This window comes from Drosophila sulfurigaster, chromosome 3 (assembly GCF_023558435.1).
Source record: "Drosophila sulfurigaster albostrigata strain 15112-1811.04 chromosome 3, ASM2355843v2, whole genome shotgun sequence".
Lineage (NCBI taxonomy): Eukaryota > Metazoa > Arthropoda > Insecta > Diptera > Drosophilidae > Drosophila > Drosophila sulfurigaster.
This window is the reverse complement of record NC_084883.1, coordinates 50,459,927-50,478,184: the sequence shown is the minus strand read 5'-3', so window position 1 is coordinate 50,478,184 and position 18,258 is coordinate 50,459,927. Positions and strand designations below refer to the sequence as shown.

The window sequence follows — 18,258 nt, the reverse complement described above, 5'->3', positions numbered from 1 at the left end:
CACACACACATACAGCTACACACACAAACAAGATTAATTAACACGAGAGAGAAATATTTGAAAGCGGATTTAAGCTTTTCGGTCCTCGGGATAGAAAGCCGGGGCAATGGGAAATGGGAAAATATAACATCATTTTGTTTACAGTTCGAAAGTTTTCATGGGTTGCGCTTTAAATATTGTTTAATTAAAAAAGTTACTGGTCCTGCTGAATTTTGTTGTTGTTGTTGATGTTGTTATTGCTCTTTTTTCCCCCAAAAACAAAACGAGTTGCGAATGGCGGTTGGGGGAAAGCGAAATTGTAAAGTTAGATTTATGTAGATGAGCAGATTTTTAGCTCTCGTAAGCTGCAGCTAGTAAGAGCATTTAAATAATAATTAAATTAATCTCTTTCTTTCGACAGTGTAATCAAAAGATTTTTGAGTACTGCTATTAACAATTAAAATGTGAATGAAGGGGGAATACTGTTTATTATACAATTTATAGATGCTCTCAAAAGTAAAATAAAATTTGAAAATTGTATTTGTTCATATTATTTGTTTACTTATTTAAAGTAAACGATAATGTATCGTAAAAAAATACATTTTTAATTTAAAATTTGATATTAATTGATATTAATTAATTTCATTTTTAATTTAAAATTTGATATTAATTGAAGCAACTTAATTTACATGATTTTGTACACGGCTGTTTACAACTAAAATGCGAAAAAATAGGGAATAATGTTTACATTTAGTTGAAGCTTTTAAGAGGGGCATAAAATCTACTTGACAATAGTTGAGGCTAAGAAAGAATTGAATTGTACATATTAATTTGTATACATATATTTAAAGTCGTCAATAGCCCGACGACAAAGAAATAGGAAGTAAGAAAGCTACTGTCGAGTGGGCTCAACTGTGAGATAATCGCTAACCATTTTTAATGAAAGCAAAGCACTGGATTTCTTTGTACCTTCTATGGATAGCGAATGTAATGACTTTTTAAATTGAAAACTATAATAAATCTTAGAGTTAAAAATGTCTAGTTCAAAATGTTTTGAGTGTTGCTATTTAAAATTAAAGTACGAGTAAATCTAAGATATTTTTAACATTAAAATATAGATTTTTAAAGTGACAAAAAACTACAAAACTATTAACTTATATTGCCGAAATCATATTTAAAATATAAGAGAATTATATCATGTGCATAATTTCTTTGATTATTTTTCATTGACTATTTTAGAATTGGTGCCATGAAATGGATAATAATTGCATTCGTTTTAAATGCTGCTTCGTAGTTATTTTTAATTCAATCACAAGTTTAGTGCATTGTGAAATTGTGCCCATTTTATTTTAATAATTCCAAATAGCATCGAGTTAAATGCCAGCAAATTTGATTTGTGTTTGTAGTTGAATCAATTGCATTTAGAACGTTAGTCTGACATTAAAATATAAATTTGATTTCATTAATATCGATCAGCAATTGGAATTGTGTGAAATAATTGTTTGGGCTTTTTTAAGTATTGTTTTTGCTGCCTTATCAACATTCATTCATTAAATGCAACAAAATTCTCTTGTTAAAGTCGAACTTTATTCTTAGTACTATTGAATTCTATTTCTTTGGTATCGCAGTATTATATTTTTGTCTATTCACGCCACTCGTCACTTTTCTCTATTGCTTTTGCTCTATAGTGCAATCAATGGTTCATTCGATGTGCACAATGTTAGGCGCTTCATATTCCGTCATCGAATTTAGTTCGTTCGTGTGCGCATGTGTGTGTGTGTGCGTGCGGTTTTGCGAGCGTCAAATAATTAAATTTTCAAATAGCATACAAAAGCAGCTTTCAAAGTCACACACACACGCGTACACACATACACACGTAGAGACTATACCTGTAAAATGCGCACGAAATTCAATGGCAAATGAGCAAATGCAACTGTGTGTGAAGCATTCGTGTGTGTGTGTGTGCGTTGGGGAAATTCAATTTTCAATTTTCGTTTTCAGATTTGCCGTATCAATAGTTTTCTATACTTTTTATACCTGCTGCACATGGGATAGAAGGGTATTATAACTTTGTGCATCCAGGAAATGTATGTAAGAGACAGAAAAAGTCTTCTGAGTTGCTTCGGTTGACAGTCTGGTATATTTTGTATTCTATAGTATATTTTGAATGTAGGAATATATCAATAAAGCAAATATAGCCTTCGATATATTTTAGTATTTTTGCAGAATAAAATTGCAGTATATTTTAATAATACTATAATACCAGACTGTTTTGCTTTTATTCAAAAGTATATTTTGAATGTACTATGTCAATATACCAAATATAGTTTTTGGTATATTTTTGTATTTTTGTGGTATATTTATTTAGTATATTTTAATAATGTGACCACCCGGTTTGGTTTTTAAAAAGCATATTTTAAATGTGGTGGTATAATTTACCAAATACAACTTTCGGAATTTTTTAGTATATTAGCGGTATATTTATTTAGTATATTTTTATGATGTTAACCGGGTGGTTTGGTTTTTAAAGCATATTTTGAATGTAGTGCTATATCCATATACCAAATATCGATATTTTTAGTATTTTTCGGTAAACATATTTGGTATATTGTAAGAATAACACCGCACTGTTTTACTTTTAAAATAGAGAGCGGGTATCTCACAGTCGATCATACTCCACAGTAGCTTTCTCACTCGTTTTTTTGTTAGCTGTGCGCTTAGCTGCATGTGTTGCAGCAGCATCAGCTTTAAGGCGGGCAGATGAGGAGACAATTGATTTTGAGGGGGGTGGGGCGTGGGAACAACAGACTCACCTCCGACCAGGACCACCGATGGCAGATTCGTGGAGACACCGTAGTTGTACTCGTGATTCAGACCTTTCAGATATACCTCCTCCTGACTATTGTCGACGCGTGCAATTAATCTTGCGCCATGGACATCGATGCGCACCTGTGTGCCAGAGACGAACGCGACAGTCAAGCAGGAGCATCGAGAACGAGAGAGAAAAAGAGAGAGAGAGTTGATGTTGGGATGTGAAAGATATGGAGCATAAAACCAATAAACCAGCTAGCTAGTTTGCTAGTGAGCCACGCCCACTTACGTAGGCGGGACACGCACACTCACAGACAAATGATAAAAATTTATGAATTTATGCGTTTTGGCCCAGAGTTGAAGTTGCAAGCGCTGGGCGATAAATTGTTATTGTTCTTGTTGTTGCTGCTGTTGTTGTTGTTATTGTTACTCTTCTCATTGTTGTTGTTGTTACTGGCAGTTGCATGAAAAATCTACGAAAATGAATTGCAACTGCTGTGCTCACCATTGCAGGGATCAGCTGAAATTCATTAGGAATTTGCGTGTTATTTATGAGTGCATCTCCATGCAGCAGTGTGTGAGTGAGGCAGATATAATAAACACATACACTGAAAAAACATTATCTACAATCAAGAACATTTGTCTTAGAATTGTGTTCTTAAAATAATTCTTTAAGAATAAATTCTTAAAATTAAGAATATTTGTCTAAAAAAATATCAAATTTTCAAAATAAATAAATTAATAAATAAATACTACATTTGGGTTACACAATTCGGTAGTCCATCGACAACTGAATGCGAAATTAAAATAACAATATGGTTGAATGATAAATTACAAATTAAATTTTAAAACTTAAAAAATTTCCTTCTTAACTTAATTCTTAACTTATACTTACTTGAAATCAGGATGTATTTTCTAGCATTAAGATTTTCATGTTCTTCATTCACTTTTTATACCAATATTCTTTTTACTACGACTAAAATCTCGATTTTAGAACTTTTTTTTTAGTGTAGAGTGAGTGAAAAAGAGAGAAAAAGGTATATAGGTGTGATTAGTAGTGGATATGTTTGTTTTAAATAGTATGAAAATACGCAACGATCTGCCTCTGTTGTTGTTATTGATGATGATGTTGTCCCTCCCTTTGCATTCTCTTTTTACTCCTCCACCTGTCCAGCGGAGGTGAGTTAACAAAAGTTGAGCGTTCATAAATCAAACTGAACGCTTTGTTATAAAATTTTGATAAAGCGTTTTACACTAACCAACATGCACAAACATGCATACATACATGAACATGCACACAAACGTGCACGCACATGCAGACGTATTGCAATCTTGCTAATTGCTTGCTGAACGTATGTGCATGCTAATGTTGCCAATAACAACAACTACAACAAAATACATCAAGCAGCAGCAACATCGAAAACATGCTGGCCGACAAGTACATACGTATGCTCTGACAATTGATATACAACATTAATTAGAATAGTCGCACTAGTGTATACCCTGTAAAGCTGCAACATGCCAGAGTGGACACAAAAACTGTTTTGAACCTATTTTCTTTGTAACTTCAGAAGTAGTTATGCTTTTGGTGTCTCTCGTAATGTCGTGAAACTTTTTATAAAGCCATCTTAAGTATCATATTTCAGAAGAATCGTATTCATTGTAAACTGAGCAATTTTTGCGATGCTCAAACGTATAATTTGGTAATGTTTATTATCATTATTATTTGATTAAAATAACGAATACAGTTCCTTATTGCAATGAGATGAGCCAGAGCGACTAAGGCTTTCAGGGTAATGTGGTATTAGCACAGTCATTTGGAATTCGATACAAATTTCTAATAAGTTTTTAAATAACTTGGATATGCTAAATTTAGATACATTTTATAATGAGTGCAGCTCTTTTGCTATGATGTATTTGTTTTACTAAAATACCAATTTTTTGTAATCTAAGCATTATAACTTTGAACTATAGTTGCTCACATATTGAACAAATTCCCTGGGTTATAAAATATGTCATTTTAGATGTCAAATGTATCTAGCTGTTTCCATTCTTCAATAAGCAAAAAAATAGGAAAATGTTGTTATGCAATTTTGATGAATCGTTTAAAAGTTGTGTTTTCTGTGGGTGAAGTGTAATAATGTATATACTATATACATGTATATATACTTAATGTTATTTATTGGAACATTTTTCTGGAAAATTAACAGATAAAAAATTATATATATTAATAAAATTGTGGAAAAATAATTATACATTCTTACGTGCAAAACTTGTGGCCCATAAAACTTAGTAGCTCTAAATATATAAAGCCAAGATTGATTTTAGAATATTTTTCTATTTTACCATAAGATATATAAATTCCAAAATCATTCTTACTTCAATTAAAGTGCTAATCAAGAGTTATAAGATTCAAATGTATTTAAAATAAATAATGTGTAATATGTATGTGTGTACTCGTATAATGTATTTTTCACTTTAAATAGTATCGCACGCGAAGTGTTTGTCATATTAAGTTATTATAAATACAATATTGAAAATATTATAGTGTTGTTGTAAATGAAGATGCACTATACAAATAACCATATCATTAAGTAGACAAATGCGCAAGGTAAGCGTTGTAAACAGCATAACAAATTCAAAATGCCCATTACAATGGTAAAATAGCAACGCCGGTAATAGCAAAAGCACCAACAACAATGGGAACAGCAGCAATTACAGCAACAAAAAAGTTGGTCTTCAACTGCAGCAGGAAAAACTTGGTTGAAAAAGCTGAAAGCTGAAAGTCAAAGGCAAATGCAAAGCTGCCACTGCACTGGGGGATCGCCTAGTTAGGCGAGCGAATGTAGAGTGAAGTTTTGTGTGTGGAAGTGGAACTTGTGGGTACTTACCATAACACTGTGCCATTCATCTCGATTTAAACTCTCACCCACAGTGACACTCGTTGAATGCTTGCCAAAGACATGTACAACCTTTAGCTGACCCTTCTCGACAATCACATAGAGTGCATAGGGGTCCAAATTAATGCGATCCGGATTCTTAACGTTGTGATAGACGAGCAGGCCGTGCGGCAGTCGTGTGCGAAATTGAAATGAAATCTCACGGCAAAGTCTGCAAAAACCGAAAAAGTTAGAACGAGATAGATGGTTAGACAATGTGTGGAAGTGAGATGGCGTTTGCTTTTGTGTGCCTGACAGACTTTTAAATTTATTTGTTCTCAGGCTCTCTCCAACTGTTGTCTGCCGGCGACAACATGAGTTACAATTAAAACTACAGCCCAAATTGCCAACAGCCTGGCCAAGATGAAGCAGCAGCAACAACAGCCACAGCCACAGCAGCTACAACAATGATAACAAGAGGCAGCAACAACAACAACAACAATAACTTTTGTGCAACAAAGTTATGTTTAATTTTATTTGACTCTCCACAACTGTCTTCGGAATATGTTGTGTGTGTGTGTTGTTTCTCCACATTTAAATAATATTTTTTTTTTATCTTAATTTAATATGCAAATGGCAAATGTTTGTCGAAATTGAATTTTAAATTTTTCGCACAGCCGGCAGCAAAATGCCAGCTGGAAGTTTTGATGTCAACTTTCGAGCAAAGGTCCTGCTGCAATTGAGCAGAAAATCAACTTTCCAAAGGGCAGAGTTTCCGCTCTCAACCGGATCTGTTGGATGCTCGAGCCTGTAAACAACTAAAAATAATTGCCTTAAGTGCCAACAAATGTTAAAGCAATGTCATATCTACTAATTGCACCTTGCAACACATACGCACTCAGTACTGGAAACTTGTTTAGCCCATTAGTAGAGAGCAAAACTTTGATTAGACATCTTTAGTCTTTAGTCTCTCTTATGACAAGTACTTTGTCAAATTGTTGATACGTTTTTGTGGTCCAAACTATTTATGCATTTATTAAATATTTTCATATTTTTGGTTAGCTGTTTGGGCTCCTAATGACTGTTCTTCTTCATTATTCTACACTGCAGTTTATAATATTCTATTTAGAGTTTACAAGTGTCAATTGGACAATTATGAATTTACCATAATTGACAATGATGTAAATGAGTTTATGTGGTTAAGTATTGTAGCATTTGCATTTCTCACTTTTGAGATTCATATGTTCTTCATATTAGATGTTGATTTGAATTTGATCATCATCTTGCGGTTATTGTCAGGTCAGAGAAAAAATCAAATAATTCAAAAAGTTCCACTTAGAGTTATAAGCGACAATTTGGCATTTATTAATTAATTAACAGTGATATAAATGAATGCTTGAATGTGGTAAACTGTTAGAACAATTGCAAGTATAATTTTTAAGATTTTGCTTGGCAAATAAATTGTTGTTTTTATTTTGATTCACTTGAAATGTACACATATCATATAACGTCATATTGTTGCCTATAATTAAGTCACAGAAAATTGTATGGAAGACAGAGAATATATAGTCTTCAATTAGGAATTTAATTGAACAATTAGGCAATTGTTAATTTGCCATAATGAATTGCAATATGCAAATGAATGGTTCAATATATTAAAATGTTTTTACAATTACAATTATTGTAAAGAATGTTTAGAAGACTTTAAATCTGCGTTTCCTTAAAGCTTTGGTACTCAATTCAAATCATTTTACTTATTCATATAATTTAATTTGAGAATATTTTCCAAAATGCAAACAATAATATTATCATAAGCAATTAGGACCAAAGCTGCTTGATCCTGGACCATATTTAGTCTAATTTACTTTTGAGATAGAGAGAAAAAGTCTAATAAATTGAGGATGAACTTTTATAATTGGAGAATGTTTCAATCTTAAAGAATTGAGAAGAATCTTGAAACTAAACTTTAATTAATCCAAACTATCTCAAAATCAAGACTTAATTTTAGTTATTATTTATTTGTGCCGTTAAAAGAAAACAGTGCATGAAATGAATGTAAATACTTAAACAGGAATTGTAGATTTTACTAAATTGAATGTGAAATAGTTTCAGCATTATTTAAGTTTATTTTCATTGCTTTTCGCACTTTTTGTTCTGTCAAGTTGCTGTCTTTAAACTCTGCTCTTATTAAATACAACTTGAATGGCTGTAGCTTTAAAAGCGAGCACATTCAACGCTTATTCAAATATTGATTGCAATTTGTTTGGTTTTTGGTGTAAAGGCACAACAGATTTTGAGCTGAAACGCCAACAATCTGGCAAATGACGCGCGAATCGTGCGAAATTCGGTATTCTGCGGGGGACATGCAAAATGTAAAAGACTTCAAAAATGCTGCACCACTGAAATTGAGGTAAGTGTGTCAACTGGACACAACACGATGCGACAACGTGGCAACAAATATTTTTTCTTGACTGCTGCTGAACATCCGCCTCCTCCTCCCTCCGTTCCCACACCACCCCCCACTCACCTTAATTGAAATGTCTGTATGATGTCGCCGTCCATTTGGATGAACGTGTTGTTTTTGGCAAACATAAAGGTCTTGCCCTGACCCGTTTCCGCAAATGTCAATTCCGGGCCACGCTGCTCAATGGGCACCGGGGTGGTGCCCATGTGACCACCGCCACCGCCGCCCATGTGTCCGCCACCGTAACCCACCGGCAGCTGGGCGGGACTCTGCGTGTAGCTGGCCAGCGAGGACTCTGTGGTGCTCGGCTCACGTGTGGTTGACTGCAAAAACGGTGGCAATGTGTCTGCGAGGAAGATTTTGAATCAGGCATTGGTTTAAAAGAAACATGTTGGAAAGCTGCAGTCGAGTGTGCTCGACTCTGAGATACCCGCTACCCAATTTCAGATCGAGCAATACAATGCAAAATTACTATTATCTTTAAAATATACCAAAGGATACAAAAATATACTAAAAAAATAAACCAACAAAATACTGAAGTAGAATAATAAAAGGAACATAATGGAAAATCAGTGTTATCGTTAAAATATACCGAGAATACATAATTATACTAAATCAGTATACCAAAAATACTAAAATAGAGCATAAAGTATATTATGGAAAATAATAACTTAAATAATTAATATACAAATACTGAAATACTATCGATATACTCAATATACATTAAAGTTATACCATAGAATAAAAAAATAAATGCTTACTAATGCAATTAATACTGCTGATTATTTTTTAAATTTCTTAGACTTATCTGATCACAATCAAACTGTAAGGACTCCTAATTACTAGTTATTTTAATGACTCTCTCTTTAAATTTACACTTTCTATTTGACTTGCGGTGGAAGTGGGTTTTAAAGAAGCTAAGTTATGTAGCTTTTTCCTCTTTAGTCTTTAGGTAGTCATACGGGTAAACGGACACAGACATGGATAGACGGATAGAAGGACATAGCCATATGGTCTCGGTTCAAGAATCTATATACTTTATAGAGCTGGAAATGCTTCCTTCTGCCAGTTACATACACTTGTCGTAGTCAGAAAGTTATAGTATCCTTCGATCCTATGGGTAACGTGTAAAAAAGTGGTTATGCATCGCTTACGTGGCGCGCCAATGCAGTGAAAGAGGCACTCGGTCTCGGTGCTAAAGCGATTCTGGGGATTGCCATCGCAACCGCCCCAAATGAATGTGGTGCATTCGCCCGTTGTTGGTTCGTAGCGCCACTTGTAGATGTATTGCTTGCAGGGTCCTGGATCCCCGGGACCTGTGCACTTGTCATACTGTTTCTCCTTGGCCGGTTGCATCAGAGCCGAGTTATTGCCACTGTTGCCACCACCGCCAGCGGCATTGTTATTGCTGTTGCTGTTGCTGCCGCTCGCCTGCGAGTTGCCACCGCCAATGCCGCTGTTGCCACCGCCAGTTTCACTATTTGATTGACTGCCAGTGCCGCCACCAATTGGCAGATTGGCACCACCACCGCCGATACCACCGCCACCGCCACCACCACCGCTGTTGCTACTGTTGTTGTTGTTGTTGTTGATGCCACCTGCAACGACACCAAGTGCTGGCTGATTGACATTGCCGGCGGCGTTGCCATCGCCTAAACTGGCAACAACCACGGTGCCATTCGCCAGGCTCAGTCCCTTAATGGTGCAAGGACTCAGCAGCAGCAGTGGCAGCAACAGCGGCAGCACTTTGAGCGACATTTCTTTACTCCTTCTTCACTCCTTTCGTTGCAAGCGGGTTCAGAGTGCTAACGTTGTTCTTGACTGCAAAAAAAAGTGGGGAAATGGAATGGATTTGAATTAGTTATTGGCAAATAATGTGATTAAGTAATGTATTTTTAATTAAGATAATGAAGCTTATTCAGCTGGAGTGCTTTCTTAATTCCACCCAACCCAAATTACATTAGATATTCTTTAAGTTTATTCAAACCAACATTTGATTGAAGTAAATGGCAAAAGTTTTAAATGCGCAGCTAAAAGTTTCAGTGAGGTATTTACATTTATATTTTTGGCCAGCTACAGATAATGTTTACATTGATTGTGTTTTATGATAAAATTTTCAAAATGATGTTAATAAACCGGAAGCCATTTGTAATGTTTTGATTCGACAAAAAAATTAAAACCGATGGTTTTTTATCTATTAAAGTAAGCGTATAATTTTATTTAAGAGTCAAAGGCCATTTTAACCTGAACGCTATTAAAAACGAGTTTATTACTTAATTAATATATTAAAAATGAATAGTTTAATCAATAAATGGCACAAATATGTGATATTACTCAACGAAAACATGTTAGCTATGCCAGGAGATTTCTTTTTTAGAGTAAGTTATCTAATTATCATACTTTTAGTTAGTTATATACAATGAGTTGTAGCTTAATTTTCTACCAACAAATATCTGCTAAGCTAAGCTCATATTTTTCATTGCAAAATAACTAAATAAAGTGCATTATAGTAATTACAAATAGTTAATCATAAGTAGAAAATATCTAAACTATTTAGTAACCTAACTTGAGATAATAAAATGAATTTAAAGTGTTTTAATTGCGTAACGATTATTATAAAGCATATAAAATAAGCTCAGATTTGTCTTTGTTATAGTAAGTTAGCTAAACTAAGTTTCCGCTTGATTTCCAACTAGCAAAATCACATTTCAACTTAACTAATTTGAGCGTTAAGTCAATTACATTTGAATGCTGAGACGCAATGCGAAGCCCACAAAAGTATGCTACAAGAAAAATGTTCATTCCTTGGGCGTATGCTGCTTGGAGGAGTATGACGATGAGTTCATTAGATTTGTGGTAATTGCACTATAAATTCACTGAGGCAATTTACTTGCTCGTCACAGCGGCAGCACAAAGAAGCTATCACAGCTTATGATTTCAGCAACTTGTTATGTCTCTCCAACTATGCGTGTGTGTGTGAGAGAGTGTGTGTGTGTAAGCAGTTTACTATTGTCATGGCGCACTAGTATAAATCCCATTTACATCATCATGCTCATCATCATCAGTCAATGTCTGGCTGAAAATGAAGCGACGCTGCATTTCTTGCTTGGCATTTAACGAAAACGAACTTTTGTGCTTACACTTCCGGCGGAAATGTGATGACACACACACACATAGACACACTCGCATAGTCTTGTAGATATAAAGAAGAAAAGTTGCTCTAAAGATGTGATGCGTGTGCTTCCTCTTTCTCACTCGCTTAGCTTGAGAGAGTTGAGAGTTGATTTACAAGTAGCTTATCGTCGTGGAAAAAACTGTCAAAAATTCAAAAATAATGATGCGCACAGTTTACACTAAATGCCCCACAGCAAAAATTGGAAGGCGTCTCCGGTTCTCTGGGCGGGGCTTAAAGTGTCTGTATGTGTGTGTGTGTTAGTGTCTGTTGATGCCAAAAACGTCAAAGGGAAATGGCAAAAATGGAGATGAGAAGGAAAAACCAAAAAGTGGAAATTAAGTTTTTGCTACCCAAAAACTTTGTCGGTCTTTGCATAACGTACCATAAAGTGGGCGTGGTCTATGCTTTGCCCCATCAAACCCCATCTTTCTTTCTTGCTTTTGTTACCATTTCCGTTTCATAAGCAATTTTTAATTGCGGCTTTAGCTGCCGGACGGAGCAAAAGTGCTTGGATGAAAAATGAGCATTGCCAAAGTTCATGCAAATTAATAAACCTCAGCAAAAGCGGAGAGTGAACGAAGAGCCATGTCAAGGCTGCTCTTGCGTTTGCTTTGGCCAAGTTATTGATGCATGCCTGCGTCAGACATCAGTCTGGCAAAACGTGCGTGCGTGTTTTCCACTCGCATCCGAGCAACCTTTCAAAAATATTCCATTGCATTTACTGCCTGCCACAGAAAGTTTCGGTTATGGTTTCCTAACGGTGCTACCTGATTTTTGGTTTCGTTGCTCGGCCAGTGAAGCGCGAAACTTTACCTAACTTTTGACTTCCTGCTTAAAAGAGCTGCCTGCACTTGTACCTGTTGTTGTCGCGGTCGTTGTTATCCAGCTTCATGCATATGCGTGGGATTTACCTAAAGTGCATTAATGTAGCCAGCACACGTAACCCGAAAATGTGGCATAGATAACACAACACTCGTGCGCTACCTGTGCATGAAATCCGCGAACGACACTCCAAGGAATTGAGCATGAAAAATCGCGTATCCCTTTGGGCAGGCAGACAAGGATTCTCAACTAAATCCTGCCGCTTGCCTTAGCTTGCAGGTAAGTGCAGGTCAAGGCTGGCAGCATATAAAATAGAGCTGTCGCCAGGGAATAATCACACATTCAGTCAGAGATCGTCATGGCAGCAACATCATCAGCATCAACCTCCGCCGCAGTCTCCAGCCCAGTTCCCGCCTCGGCTAAGGCTTCGCCTGCAACCGCCTACGCTTTGTTCATGCATCGCGCTGAATTGCAACGGAAGCGCGCTCAGTTTGCTCGTGTCTCGCAGACAAAGATTCAACTGACAGCACATCTGATTAACAAGTTGAAGCAACGCATGGCCAGCTGCAGCTACGAGGATCTTCAGTGCCTAGTCAGAGAGCAGGAGTTCAAGCGTAATCTGGAGAAGAAGCTACATCATCGTCACAAACAGCTGAAGGCTATTGCCAAAGCACAGAAAACACAGAAGCTGAAGCGACTACAATAATCTACTCAATGGAAGGACTCTCGCTCATTAATTAATCATAGTTTTTAGTTCTAAGCTCATTAATTCATTTTAGATTAACTTTAATGTTGAGTAGCAATGTTTCATAGCTTAGCTCAACAAATGACATATTTATTGCCTTTTTGCAAAAAGGCAATGGAAATTTAATTTCATATGCAAAATATGTTTTGCGTACTCTTCTGCAGGGAAACATAAACTGACTAGCTGAGCCACTTGATAGGACAGCTTTACATACACAGCTTTAAATTAGTTAAGATATACTAACAAATTTTTATAAAAGACTATTTTTAATATTTTTTAATAAAACCAAGAAAAACAAAAAAAATTTGACTTTATTACTTATAATTTCTATAATTTTCCGAAACGAGGCAACATCTAAACATCTTTCAAGGATTTGAAGACTTTTATATAAGAACAGAAATAATTTAAACAAAATATTGAATAAATGGGACACCAACTTAAATACCTGGAATGCAGTAAGCATTCATCGAATATATATTTAAGACTTTTATATAAGAACAGAAATAATTTAAACAAAATATTGAAATATTAAATACCTGGAAGCATTCATTGAATATCTATTTAAATTGAATATTTAGTCCAAAGTGAATAGAGACAAATTTAAATATTAATATGAAATTGAAAAACATGAATCTGGTTACGCTTTAAATAAATACGAAATATATATTTAAAAAACAAAGACAGTGGTAAGTTTTGTGTATTGAAATATGACGAAATTTTAACAATCCTGAAACCAGTATTTCGTAAAAAAATTTAAAATTCTTGAACAACAAACTATTATCGATTTCGGTCACGATAGTACAATTTCCCAACTATACAGTATGCGTATAAGCTGACGATACTTCATATGCAATATTAAGTATACGCAAGTGAAAATATTATCAATTTGAAATTTATCACTGAAGAAAGCGAATTTTTCAAACTGCGCATTAATAATATAACAATAACTTATAAATTATATAAAAGTATATAAACTAATTATTAATTTTCTTTTGAAGTTATTGTTCAATTTAAGCAAATTATAAGTTATATCGAAATAATAAGTTGATAATGAAATTTCTTTTAATTTCTTTCAACTTCTTGTTCTTTTTAAACAATAGTTGAACCTTTAGCTGAAAATTGCAACAACAAGCGTCGGACTTTATCGAGATGAGTGCTGGCAACGCTACGCATATTTAGCATGTAGATGAACAACGATAACTTCATTAAGATAATTCAACAAACTGCAACTTAACCACAAGTTAAAGTGCACTTCAACTTTAATATGTTGTGCTATGCGCGTGTGTGTGTGTGTGTGTGTGTATGCGACTGTGTGTGTGTTCGGTTGTGTGTGGTGAAGTTTAAGCGTATGCAAACTTCGTTGCAGCAAAACGTTTTCCATTTTCATCGCGTTCACTGACGAGGGAAAAACGTTTTAAATTATGCGCGTATGTGTCTCACAGCAAAGGCAACGACAACAGCAACAGCAACATCAACAGCAACAGCAATGAGAGCAATGCCAGTAATAACAGCTATAACAACAGAAACAACGCAAGCGAGCGAACCGGCCACGCCCCCCCACTAAATTGCACGTTTTTGAGGAAGGCGTTGCGACGCCTTCGCGTGGAAAAAAACGAGCGCATACACAAAAGTCAGGGAAAGTGAAGAAAAGAGCTGAAGAGTGAAAGCAAAAGGAGAAGAGAAGCGAAGACGAGCACACAGAAGAAGCGGGCGAACAAATGAAAGCAAGTGAAGTCAAATTAAATTAAATGACAGATGTCTGACATTTTGATAGTCATGTGTGCAAGCGAGAGAGCGTGAATGTGTGTGTGCGTGTGTATATGTAATATAAACACATGCAAATATACACTCTCATACACTGAAAAAAAGTTCTAAGACCAAGATTTTAATCTTAGTTCTAAAAATTTTGGTTTTAAAAGTTGACGCACGTTAACATGCAAATCTTAATGTGAGAAAACACATCTTGATTTCAAGAACATTTAATCCAAGTTATTATTAATAAGAGGAAAAAATCATATAGTTTTAAGGCCAAATATCTTATTATAAGATCAACACAATTATTTTGATTTCAATAATATTTGATACACGACCCAAGTTCTTAGTAATAAAAGCCAAGAATCTTGTCTTATTTCAAGAAATTGACATATTTCAGGCTAATGTTCTAAGTTTTAAGAATTTGGTCTTTTACCCACAATTTTATTTTAAGCTAAAAAAATATTTCATCATAGTTTATTATTTTTTTCTTATTTTTTTTTTTTGGCATTCTGTTATTATGTTGTACGTTAACCACTTTTTTACTACTTACGAATTTCATCGATTCGCGCAACATATTATATTTAAACTCAGCAACTCTTTTCTTAGACTGCATTAAAAAATAGTTCGCGCCAGATCGTCAAACTGAGCTATCTATGATCGATGTCACTCAAAGCTACATAAAAACTTTATAGAATTTCGTATCCTAAGTCTTGTATTTTTGGTCTTATTTAAGGATATTGGCAAATTTCAGACTAATGTTCTTAGTTTTAAGAATTTGGTCTTATTTTAAGAACACAATTTTTAGGACGAATGTTCTTAATTTTAGGAACTGGTATTATCTTTCAGTGTATCTTTCACGACATACGTTGCCAGTGTCAGGCAACGCAAGGCAAAGCTGCACGCTGCACTTGCCCCCCAAATATTCTTTTGGGGCTGTCGCAAAGGGGGCACGGTGGGGTCATTGTTGTTGCTATTGCTCTTGTTGCTGTGACTGTTGCTGTTACTATTGCTGTTGCTGTTGCTGTCGCTGTGCATGTCTCCAAAGTGTTGCCCGCGTAAGCGTAATGAATTAAAATAACTTGATTGCTTGAAATTGAACGAATTGTTGCTGTGGGTGGTTGTTGGTGAACATTGCACTGAGAATTGGGCTGTGTGTTTGCTTCTTCTTCTTTTTTCACTAGCTGCGACACCAGCCGGAAATTGCAGCCGCTTGTATGTGCGTGTGTGTGTATGTGTGTGTGTGTATAAATATTTACTGAAATTTGTATATTAAGTGACGTCGACAATGGCGCCAGTTGTGGCATTTTGTATTCTATTTGTTAGCAGCCGCATAGACAACAAAGCAAAGATATATAACATGTATAGCAGATATATGTATGTATATATAGACGCTTGTGTGTGTGACATAATAAAAGTCACGCTGCATGAATGAACGCATAAAGAACGTTTTGCTAACTGCGTGGGCGGCAAACAGCGAACAGAGAACAGCTAAGACATGACACACACATGAAACGCTGCAGGCAGACAAATATTAATGTTAAACCACAAGAGACGACACACACACGATAATTCTGTGGGTAGTCACTAACAATAATAAAGATAATATTCACCATAAAGATATTATCCGCCACAAGAAACATTTTCATATGCAGTACACGATTAAATCTGAGCTTACTCATAATCAACTTAATCCTATTTTACTTTTATACAAATTTTACTTGTATTCTATGAAAAAATATTCAATTTTTTTTATATCAATAAAAACAATTTAACATTTAAAATTTGTTACTATTAGAATTATATATGAAAATCATACAGATATTAATTAATTGCATAATTTTTCTGAAGGTTGAATATTTTTCTTTACATATTTTATTTTGTTAATTTTGTATTTTGAAAATGTAAGTCAGAATTTGGCAGTTGAAAAGCTATTGCTAACTGACCTATGTGTCATATTAATTGTCTATCATAAGCGCTAAATAAATGTTACATTATATAAAATGAAGTACAAAGTACATAAACGTTAATAAAACTGACAAATTTATTTTTAAAACATTCTCTTATATTATTATTGAAATGCTAAAAATAATACTGAACATTTTTGTTATTTATTTGTAATCGATTCCTTCCTCTACATGGTATATACAATTTATTTGATTTTATTATTATTTATAGTTATTGTTCGAAAGGAAACAGTAATTGCATTACTCCAATTATTTTCCTCTATAAATGTTCATGCTAAAGCTTTGGATTTTTTAAAGAAAATTCAACTGACGAAGTTTTGCAAATCAACTGCCTTAAAGCTGTTAATAAGAATTGAAATGAATTTTATTTTTGCACACTTTCTAAGAAATTTCTGTATGTATAAAAAAAAGAAAAACAATCCAACTTTTTCCTTATAAATATTTTTGCTAAGAGTTGTAGATTTCTACATAAAATTTGACGTATTAATTAAATATCATTAAATTTCTGATACGATTATGTATTAATGAGTGTCTTTCAAGCAAGTATCTTTGCACATTTTCTAATAAATTCCTTATAATACTCGTACATACTTAATGGGATTAGAATTGCCGTCAAATTATGCACAAATAACTTGAAGCGCAGTCATTGACACTTGATTAACATACTCAGTACAGTGAGGCAGCCTAAGATGACTGAATAACTTGAGAATATTTCCTCTACGCTGTCGATATGAATATGTTTTCTCTACTCGGCGAAGCCTAAAGAATTTCGCAGCTCAAGTTAAAACACTTCGTTAGGCTGCACTGTGTTAGCATTTTGCAGTAATAAATTAAATTATTTTTAAGTACTTTAAAAATGATTTAATGGCTTTTGAGCCGCCGTTGCCGCCGTCGTTGACGCCGCCCTCAAAGTCGAAAACTATTCCATTAAATTAAACAATAAGTGCTTGAATTCAGCCAAAAGTTTATGCAACTTTGAGTCACACTCAGACGAACACACACACAGAGAGAGAGAGAGAGAGAGAGAAGAGATGCTTAGAATTATTAAACGAAATTTACACGCTTGGCTGATTCAGACTCTGTGCGTGTGTGTATGTGTGTGCGATATTTCCGTCTCGCTTGCTCCATATGCATTATAATTGTCTGTTCTTTTGTTATTGTATACATAAATAATTATTGTTTAATTTGCCTGCTTGCATTGCTTTGTAATGAAGTTGTTTGTTTGCCCATTTTCACATCTGACAGCCCGCTGACGGCCAGCCAAAAAGAGATAGCTAGATAGGAAGAGAGAAAGAGAGAAAGCAGCCCAGTGAGCTGCTTTGGTCTAAAGAATTATGCACATTTTGTTGAGCACTTTTTAATGTTGCTGGCGTGCCAGGCATTTTAATTGAGCCTCGTGTTAGGAGTGACTTAATTATGCTTTATAGTAGTTATTATACCCGGCTAACAAGAGGGAAGAAGGGTGTTCTAAGCAGAAGCAGCCATATCTAACCTTGATCAATGACAGCAGCCGATACCATATAGAAATAGACCTCTATTTTTTCGCAATCTGGTATACCAGAAAAAATTGTAAAATATACCATATATAGTATATCGTTTAAGTTTGGTATATTGATATAGTATTACACTCAAAATATACCGTTATATATATAAACTAGTAAATA

The 18,258-nt window shown here is 34.7% G+C and overlaps 2 protein-coding genes and 1 long non-coding RNA gene across 13 annotated transcripts in view; 2 read left to right on the top strand and 1 right to left on the bottom strand.

Annotated features, from left to right (window-relative positions):
• The window catches only part of LOC133840924 (axotactin), an 89,681-nt gene that overhangs the window by 60,649 nt on the left and 10,774 nt on the right, over positions 1–18,258 (bottom strand). For all 11 annotated transcript variants that reach the window (XR_009894223.1, XM_062273120.1, XM_062273121.1 and 8 more), the window contains exons 2-5: positions 9,288–9,954; positions 8,197–8,479; positions 5,682–5,901; positions 2,793–2,928 (exon numbers count right to left, since the gene is read on the bottom strand). Coding sequence is in view for 10 of the 11 variants with exons in the window: in XM_062273120.1 (XP_062129104.1) it covers positions 2,793–2,928; positions 5,682–5,901; positions 8,197–8,479; positions 9,288–9,891 (1,243 nt within the window). In the remaining variant the exon portion in view is untranslated. The remainder of the gene's footprint in view (positions 1–2,792; positions 2,929–5,681; positions 5,902–8,196; positions 8,480–9,287; positions 9,955–18,258) is intronic.
• LOC133840927 (uncharacterized) lies at positions 7,821–8,450 on the top strand. The gene is made up of 2 exons (XR_009894224.1): positions 7,821–8,079; positions 8,266–8,450. It is a non-coding gene; the product is annotated as an uncharacterized LOC133840927 (long non-coding RNA).
• LOC133846046 (uncharacterized) lies at positions 12,376–13,057 on the top strand. The gene has a single exon (XM_062280755.1). The coding sequence runs from the start codon at positions 12,489–12,491 to the stop codon at positions 12,834–12,836; it is 348 nt and encodes a 115-aa protein (XP_062136739.1). The 5' UTR covers positions 12,376–12,488; the 3' UTR covers positions 12,837–13,057.

Excerpts from the sequence above, each read along its gene's own strand:
- LOC133846046 (XM_062280755.1), top strand. The coding sequence starts at position 12,489 with ATGGCAGCAACATCATCAGCATCAACCTCCGCCGCAGTCTCCAGCCCA.